General features: G+C 40.6%; 1 protein-coding gene across 1 annotated transcript; it reads right to left on the bottom strand.

The window, feature by feature from the left end:
* Positions 1–74: 74 nt before the first annotated feature.
* Positions 75–9287, bottom strand: si:dkey-21c19.3 (sentrin-specific protease 1). Its single transcript, XM_038722553.1, has 18 exons — positions 8685–9287; positions 8360–8412; positions 8061–8242; positions 7895–7970; positions 7578–7770; positions 7290–7428; positions 7082–7200; positions 6255–6538; positions 5553–5616; positions 5371–5409; positions 5191–5275; positions 4972–5112; positions 2783–2914; positions 2416–2619; positions 2239–2318; positions 2052–2136; positions 1306–1401; positions 75–1216 (listed from the first exon to the last, which is right to left on the bottom strand). The coding sequence occupies exons 1-18, from the start codon at positions 8816–8818 to the stop codon at positions 1154–1156; spliced, it is 2169 nt and encodes a 722-aa protein (XP_038578481.1). The 5' UTR covers positions 8819–9287; the 3' UTR covers positions 75–1153.
* Positions 9288–9517: the final 230 nt, after the last annotated feature.

Genomic DNA, 9517 nt, shown 5'->3' with positions numbered 1-9517 from the left:
TGTGGTTTTTATTACTCAAATTTGCATGTTGTATCTCAGAGATGAAGCCGTTTTAAAAAACAAGCCAAGACACGTCACGGTTCTCATGTTTATCAAATGTGGCAGTTTTTATCTCAAACCCAGCAGATTTTGAGGTAATACAAAGAACAGTCACAATACATGAGAATTTTATTTTCTAAAACAGACTTAAATCTAGATAAAAATAGATAATACGTAAAGAAAAAGTATATTACACTGTTCAAGAGGCTGTATGTGTTTTAAGTATGTACAAAGTTCAAAATATTCTGAATATGCCCAAAAGTTGCTGTTGAATGAAAACAGACTGCAATACATAAAATAGACTTCGAACCTTAATTTACAATATATCAAGAGTAATGGGAAAATGGCAAAACACTTAACCTGCTGTTTTAGACTGCAGCTTTCTATTTTCCTTCCTTATAAATTATACTCTGAGGCAATGTCACATTTGCAGCCTTTTGTGCATTTTAATTCATCAAACTACAAAAAGAATCCTGTTTTAGGTTAAATGTTCATATTTAGGAAAACAGAACATGTGTCACGCCCAAACACAAAGAGACAGATTGTTAAGACTAGATGCCATTCAAATTCCAGTTCTGTGGGCATTCATATTTTCATGGTAAAGTAAATTGTTCTTTGCACATACCAAGAATATCAAACATTGACAATGATGCCAAAATGTAGAATTTGTGTTATAAAAAGTATGCAGCATAATGTGCTCATCTCCCTGTAGGACAAAAACATGTAAACATATCTCTGCATTAAACTGAACATTGCTCAGAGTATGGCTTGTAAGTCAGTACACGTGTGATTTCAAAAACAGTTCTGGCTGGGCATTAAAAAACAAGCAGCGTTTCAGCTGCTACACTGATGCTCCATGGGTGCACCCAAAAAAACAAAACAAAGTGAAGTAGAGGACTGGTAGGCAGTGCTTGGTGCTCCAGCAACATCCCATCAGCAAAGATCAGCTGAGGGCTTAAAGGATGCAGAGTAGCAGGGCTGGTTCCTGATCTGACAAGCTGGTGTACTAGTCTATCCAGAGCAGGACTGCTATAAGTGGATCCTGCTGCTGAACGCAGCTCTGCCGTTGTTACGTTAGTTGTGTTTCTAACATTGTGAGCCGACTATACTGACATCACAACAGTTTATGATTCAAAATCTCCCAAACCATCCTTCTTCTGAAGTAGGGCATGTGCTTCTGTGAATAAAAAAAAAAGGTCACATAGGCCATTTGTAAACCATTAGCATGACGATTAACATAATTCGTTGTTTGCGGTTTGTGATTACCTGTGTGAAAGTGATTGGCTTGTCTTTGGTAATGTAATCTGCATATTTGCATGTGAACATTCCACAGTCACTGCCATTCATCTGCTGTGGGATTTCCTGAGTAAAAGGGGAAAAAATATGTTATTGGGCATTCCACAGTGCAAAAAGAGTGATATCTGTACACAATTGAAAGGATATATGATTAATAAGAATGACTAACCAAAATTCCAAATGGGACAATAAACTAAACTAAGTAGGCTAATGCTGCAAATCACATTTTGGGGTGAAATTATTCCTAGACAAGCATCCAGCAGACATTTTGTTCTTGACAATGAAATAGCATTATTAATAGAGTTTGCACAGTGTCTTCATTTGATATTTTAGATGTATGCCTGCTCGCATGACTTGCCTCACCAAACAGAACAAGTTACCAAGAACTTCATTACCAAGAACTTCATAAGGACTTTACATAAAACACAAAAATGTACAATGATTATCCTAATCCTGTACATGCTGTTTAACTATAAATGGGTGCAAATGACTGAAATGTAAACAAATTATCATTTGGTTACAATGCTGCAGCATGAACCTGGACAAGTTGGCCAAAGATGGAGGTACTGCTAACTCCAAGAACTAGAGCCTAGAATATTCTGCTAATAATGGAAACCTATCCAAAATTCCTAAAGTTTCCTAAGTTTGATGACACAGAACGACATTGCACAACAATTAAAAGTAGACTATTTAAAGCTGGTGTACGTAGGACTTACATGGCGCTTTTTGCTGCGCAGAGTCCAGCCTGAGGTATCCAGTTCTTTGCCCTTCTTGTCCTTGCTTTCCTGTTGCAGGTATTCACTGGGGAAATAAAAATTATTTTCTAGATACTTTGATGGCTCATAAAAATCAGTTTGCAGGAGTTGCATTCAACAGACAACTGTATCAGATACTGAAACTTACAACAATATTCTGCATGCTTCATCATTGTTTCCTCCCATAGAATCAAAGTACAGGATAGCCTTTTTGCGGAAATCCACCACCTGAGAAAGAGTTGTAAGTAACAATCTTGGGGTTTATATTGCAGTTTTTAATTTATTGTTATTGTACAAGTTCACAATTATTTCCATCAAGACTTACAGAGAGGCACCAGTGCACCCCCAAGTGGACAGGAACCAACAGGATGTCTTTAGAAAAGATGTCCATCTTCTTGGTCCAGCGGCGGACAGCGGAATAGCCACTGCTGCGCAGCTTGGGATAGAAAAAAGTGTTGAACGTATTGACTGATGGCCAGCGGGGGTCCTTGCTACGCTCGACCAGCAGGTTCATGTAAAAGTTGATCACCTGAGAGATTAAGGAGGAAGAGTTTCAATTAATTGGGCAAGCACTATGGCTCAGTTCTGCAACAATTATTACATGCACAAAACAAGCATGGTGAGAAGAGTGTGCCCACCTGGTGTAAAATTAATGCCTGCTTATAATTCACACACAGATAACGTGTACTCACCTCATCATTGAGCCAGTTGAGGTTGCTGAGGGTCTGCAGGTCTTTGCGCGTAAGACTGAGACCAAAACCTTCACTTAATACTTCGTGAGAACTACCTCCTCTCAGCACCCTGTTCACCTCGGCTTCCATTTCCTTAATGGAAAGAGACAACGTAAATTATTTCAAAAATCGTACAGCCTGCAGAAACAAAAAATAGCCAATACTCAGGTTTCCAGACTGTGACAATTTAGTCGGTTTTTGAAACAATTTTTGGTGGGCCAACATGCAAATATCCCCCTTTTCCTTTTTAAGAAAAATCACTATTGTATATAATGTGAAACACCAGGAGGGAGGGAGATTTGGTGTGGGAGTTTGTGTATGGCCCTCTAAGCTCAATACACAAGTTGTGTGGGTTCCTGCCTCCCCCTCATGTCAAAGCGGGTGTCATTGTTTACAACTTACATGATAGGATGAAGTGGAACTATCCTTTTGGTCACAAAAAGATGAAGAAAAAAAAAACACACACCACGAGAATGAATTGCGGGAACAGCAATCAGGTAAACTTCTGTTCTCTGCTCTCCCAAGTCTGATGTTAGCAAATAACAGTAATGTTAAGTTTATGTGCTAGCTTGTAGTGCATCTCTCTCTAGTAGTCAGCCATCTGTCTGTCTGTCTTGCTAACCTAGCCGGGCAGTGCCTCTCTTGGTCGATCAGTGTTGTGTCTGTTTTATAAATGCCAACAAGCAACGGAAAAGACAACCGTGTCGGATGTGAAGATGCGTTCATATTAACGCTGGGCGATATGAACCAAAAAGTCATATCCTGGTACTGTTAGGTTGAATACCAGTATAAAATATATATCAGTATAAGAGGGCTTGGGGCCTCTTTAGTTCTCTTCACACTCACAGACCTAACTAACGTACCTCCGTTGCAAACACATAAGCATATAAGTTGCCGGGGAAAAAAAACAACTAACTTTTACACCCGCCATTCCGTTCACAGCAGCAGCTGCCCACGTGTTGAGTGCATATTGACGACATAGCCTAACAAAACAAAACAAACGTGGTAGCTAACGAATGACATCTGACTGGTGTGTTCACTGTCTCTTTACTTGGTCCGTGCTTGTAAAATATCCACCACTCTGTATCTCTCTCTATATAATATCCAAACACTCAGTGTTTCTCTGAAAAAAGCTACAATATGTCGCCTAACCTGGGCGGCCTGCCTAAATAAAGTGTATGTGTGGGAAACACTGACTGAACCATTGTTTTTGTTTTTACAAGCCACGTCATCAGCAGTGTTGATCGGCATTGTGTCTCCGTCTATGTTGTTAGAGAGTTTGTGAGTAGACGGCTGCGTGTAGATGCAGAGGGAGAGGCAGGGCTGCGCGGTGAGGAAGAGAGACGAGCAAACGCTGTCAGGACACACATAAATTATGTCAACATCAAACTATATCGGTATAAACGGTATTGTCTAATTTTATATGTCTTTTGAAATTATTTCGGTATACCTCATTAAACTGATATACCGCCTGGCCCTAGCTCATATGTGCATGCACAAAATGAAACTTGAAGCTATATGGACGTGATGGCACTCCTCTTAAGTACACAGTATTTTCAAAACAAGTTAAGATCTCTCAGTCAAGGTTTACAACTCTGGACTAATGCAATGGATTGACATTGACCACTGGTTAAATACTGAATTAAAATTAATTGGCTGAAATAATTATCAATATTAAATTTTATTACTTTCTACATTTTTGTTCATGTAATATTCACTCATTTTTAGATTCTATACAAAATAGGGTTTCGATTTATTTGTGGCAACCCACCACAATATCAACACTGACCGTCACATATTGACTTTCAAATCATTATTTTTTTTACCATTTAAAAATGGGTAAAATTGTTTTTGATTGTAGAGCTGTGCGCTGCTCAGCGTCTCCACTTGCTCGCTCCCTTGCTCTCTCACAAACACATTAACAACGGACCCGTCTGTGCTTAGCCTTCGTGCACAATCTCCATCAAAACATAATATTGCGCTAGAGGTAGGATTGCTGCCAATCATTAACTTGCACAAATTTGTCCAAAACTAATGCACTCAAGTTACCTCTGATAAGTTAATCTGTCTGTTATACTTAGAAGATTATGTCTTAATATATTCTACATATGGTAAATGCTGTGATGCACATGAAGATACAATGACCACACCTCTGTGAGTTCAGGGAATTCTGGTATCTCTTCCAAATGTTTTGGTTCTTCTGTCACAAGAGTCAAAGGAACTTCCTTCTCCAAAGGAACTCGTACATGGACCTCCACATCTGGGCTGCGTTGACCCTCTTCAGACAGGCGCTGGGAACCAATGACAACATGGTTAGTGGGATAACAAGAGGTCGAGGAACAACAGATGCTTTGGTGGTGCACACCCACCTGTTGCAGCAGCTGGGCAGCCAAGGCTTCCTGCTCTTCGATCTGTCTCCGTCTTTCTCTTGCCCGAGAGTCATACATACTAGTCCTACAGTGACAAAAAATACATGTTTTCCACTATTCCCACTTAAAATCTCTGAATATTAAATCATTTGTAATTGAATGCATTGGGAGTGTACTTACAGTTCTTTGATCCATAGCTCAGCTTGGAAACATGGCACACTGTAATGGCAGAAATATGTATATACAAATTAAACAACTGAGTTGACTCAAAGTACATCAATATTAACTACAGAAATGTAGTTCATGATTTTAAAACAATGTAAAGAACAAAATAGCTACAATTAGTTAAAACTAGTACTTACCTTGAGCTGTCTTGCTTTTTACCCTTTTGTTCATTTACAATAATTACAGAGTCACCATCATGAGCTGCAAGAAAAGACAAGGAGATTACAACCCAAGAAGAAATACAGGAGCACGCAAACATTCAATTCACCTATGTATCCCCCTTTTCATAATGCCTATATTTCCATGAAGGTGGGATAAACAATTGTAATCCAATACAAACATAGCAAATATCCCCTCACGATCGGCTTCTTGTCCGTTCTGTGTATGTGCTGAGAAAAAAACAAAAAGAAAAACCACAACAACTGGTGTTTGTACACGTCCCTGGCTCTGTAAATGGGAAACAAACAAAGTGGCTATCACCCCGCCACACAACACTATTAGAGCCATTCCAGCCATAATTCGTGCCTCAGGTAATCTCTAATTATTTGCCCACAGACATTCAGTTTACTTTCTAGTTCACCAAGATATGGCATGATGTTAGCTATAGTAGCATGAGAGCTGTGAGTATCGCTGTTTGGAGCTGGTGTGCTGGCTATGGCCGTCTCGTCCTCTCTGCAGGTTAGTTTTGCAGCAGCAACTGTAGCCACAGTTTGCTGACCCACAACTCAGCTACATTACTTGCTGTGTTGTTGTTTGCTCTATATCATGGTATTTGTCGTGGTGTAGGATTTCACCAGAATCGCTCACTCCACCTTTAAATGTGTGGGAGAGAATTTTACCTGATGATTGCGTGTCCTGAGAGGAGTTGTCCTGCAAAACAGATGGGGAGGGAGCTGATGTGAGAATAGCTGCTCTGCTGGAGCTGAGGTCCATGTCCAGAGACCAACTCTGGATCCCTGGCCTGTTGGAGGCCCCCACTGGGCTGGGGAGATTGCTGGAGCTCTGGCTAGACATCCCCCTGGGGCTCGGGGGGCTGCTGGCACCCTCTGAAGTTCCTCCTGCTGCTGAACCAGCAGAGGAAGTGAACTGTAGCAGTCTGCGGCTGGTGGTCAGGAAGCTGGTGCTGATGAGAAAGTGACAGGGGTAAGCAGTTGAGAAAGCAAAGCCTATCTAGATACAGTCCAGTAAGTGATAAAGGATATATGAGTGTGTTAAAATGAAACGCGTAAATAGTTCCTCTACCCAAATAAATGTAGGGAGAATATGTAATTCCATTACAGATGGATACCAAGTAGTCTTACATATCCCTCAACCAAGGCACAACAGTGAAGACAAGCTGGAATATGCTCCATGACTAGTTTGACCTTTGTACATATACTGATATTAATATTGTTTTCCTATTGTTAAACTTCACTAAAGAAATTACCAGCACTTTTGAGGTAACTGTTTACTGCAAAGCTAAGCAAGTAAACACTTGTTCAACCTTTCATTCCAGGCTACGCAGAGTGAGCAATTGATGTATTGATGTATTGATGCCCCCCACTGGCCTGTGACTAAATTCCAACTATAGTCTTCTGTGCCGCCATACTCTGTACCCCTTTACATATTTCATTAATTGTACGAATACTACATTGTTGAAGTCTACTGCATTTGTATGGATACGTACAAATCTCTGTGTGACCTCACGATGGCGTGTGAGCTGCCGTTGTGAAGAAAAGTTGACTGACCACCAGAGACCATGGTCAGAAGCTGCCTATACACCTCCTTCTCCTCTTGACAAACAGACTGGACAAACACAGTGGAGAACCATGAAGTCAACAAAGAAATGCAACAACAGAGGTATCACATGGTGAATTTTTTTCCTGATGTCTGACCTCCTGTGCTGTACAGCGGGGCCTGGCTCTGTGTATGCGGACAGATGAGGTGCTGTGTGTTGGGCTCTGCACCACTTTGATGGGAAAGGTCTTCTCGTACATGCTGGTGCAGGAGCTGCTTGACGCTCCACTGAATAAACTGCAGACACAAAATGACAGTGTGGTAATCAAAACATCAACTGACAATTGTAACTGACAACAGTATAATGATACATCCTGTAACAAAAAGTAAATCTTCAGATGAGGAACATTTTGTTCTACAGTCAAAAATCAGTATGTAAGGAATACCTTGGTGTTCCATGTGGTCGGAGATTTAGGGGTCTGCCTAACCGTGGAGAGGGGTGCAATTCAGGGGTAACGGAGGGCGTCAAGTTCACAGAGTGTCCATTTGTTTTTGGCACTTCTCGATGTATAGGACTCATGCACACTTGTCGCCTACAGACTTTTGATCCCACAATAGACTTGTCATTACGCACACATTCTAGAGTTGGGAGGAAATAAGAAACAGTACAATAATTAACTTCTCTCCAAAAGCTGAAAAGCCTCAATAAACACTAGCAATTGTGATGCAAACATGTATACAATACTTTAAGTCATAATCTTACCGAATTTGGATGTTTTCCACTCCAAAGTTGTTGAGGGAGCAATGAATGTCTCATCAAGAGAGTTCCTTTCAACAATCTTAAACCAAACACATACATGACATGTTTAAATAAAGGCAAAAATTGTTTTGACATATCTACAGCCAGGCCTCAAAAATTCATTTCTTACCGGGCTCCCTGCCCAGACGTCTGCGGATGTTGAGGGCTGTGGCTCTCCAGGTGGAGGGCCGGGGGAGGCAGGGAGTATATTTCTCAAGGTAGGGCTCACATTGTTCCTCATCCATGTAGCCACACTGGAGCTATGAGTCTTAACCCCTTCAGCTGCAATCTTGACTGTGTCAATGAGATCTCCTTGAGAAATTTTTAAAAAAGACAGACATAGATAGACTGTAAGTAGGGTTGCTACTTCTCCAACTACATCCTCAAATTTACCCACCATAGTATGTATCAAAGTAAATGTTTAATTACCCATTCGAGATTTCTTTATCATTAAGCCATCGTTGTTATGTCCATCTTGCAAACTTAAGAAAAAAAACAGATTTGTGCCATACAGTTATTAACACATTGCATGCAATTCAACAAACTGAAAATAAACGGTTTTCTTCACATCATAACAAACGGTTGAAACGTTAAATGACCAGCGAGACAATGAATGGTGAAACGATAACGTTATTTACACTGACTCATTAAAAAACGTTAACTTCAGAACAAGCTGGGGTCCGTTTAATTCCGTCTCTTTTTAAACACACCGTCTTTTGAGCACACAAGGGAATAACGCTTTTACAGCTCATACCATTCAATTGGTCTTTTCCTCCTCATCTGACCATCTCCCGGTGCCCGATGTGCATCAGAGTGCTCCGCAGCTGGTACACCATTGCGAAGATTGGCAAAGCTTGTTTCTATCCATCCGTAAATTTTATTCAACATGGTTCAAAAGTTTCAGAAATAACGCCGTCGGTTTAAAGATAAATCGTTATAGCTGTTTTCTGCCTACCTGTCAATATAGTCAAACCAAATGAGGCTAATGCGCTTCATTCGACTGAGGCAGGTTAGCTGAGGCTATTTCAAAGGCTAACACTACTCACAATTTTCATTTTACTTTCCCATGAAACGGGCTAACGGGCTAGCTGGTTAACTAAGAATTAGCTAGTTGCCTAGCTAGCACACTATGCTAGCTAACGTTGTTAGCCACACGGCTAATTTATGGAAGTATGTTTAAATTCCAACAGGAATGCAATAAAACGCAACCAACGCGTTCGCAAAAACGGTTATCATTTTGAGTCACACCCTAACTCATTTATATATCCTAAACGTGACTTTAAATTACATATAAACTCGTTGAAGAATGTTATCTCCCGCTTCTTCCTCATTCAAAACCACAACATGGCTGAACATGACGTTCGAACATCGCACGTTGTGATTGGATGGCTGGAGGCTGTAATTCCGAGTGTGCCCGACATTTACTGGTTGGAGTAGACCATTTAACATTACGTCACACCCGCCTTCTGAATACAATTTTTATTTCCATCGTGACACCACACGCAATTATTTAGCGTTAGTCTACTAAGTCTGTTACTTTCAAATGTCTCTGTCGCACTCGCGCACATACACAATTGCATGTGGAGG

Source organism: Micropterus salmoides, unplaced genomic scaffold, assembly GCF_014851395.1.
Source record: "Micropterus salmoides isolate LMB-PRFRI ecotype aquatic unplaced genomic scaffold, ASM1485139v1 Ms_hic_scaffold_16, whole genome shotgun sequence".
In the NCBI taxonomy this organism is placed as follows: Eukaryota; Metazoa; Chordata; class Actinopteri; order Centrarchiformes; family Centrarchidae; genus Micropterus; species Micropterus salmoides.
The sequence above is the reverse complement of the archived record's forward strand: the minus strand, read 5'-3'. Positions and strand labels throughout refer to the sequence as shown.

Coding starts and splice junctions, on each gene's coding strand:
- si:dkey-21c19.3 (XM_038722553.1), bottom strand. CDS start 8,818: ATGTTGAATAAAATTTACGGATGGATAGAAACAAGCTTTGCCAATCTT. Junction 6,539..7,081: donor GTGAGGTCACACAGAGATTT/GTACGTATCCAT, acceptor CTTTCTCATCAG/CACCAGCTTCCTGACCACCA. Junction 2,137..2,238: donor GAAGCATGCAGAATATTGTT/GTAAGTTTCAGT, acceptor TTATTTCCCCAG/TGAATACCTGCAACAGGAAA.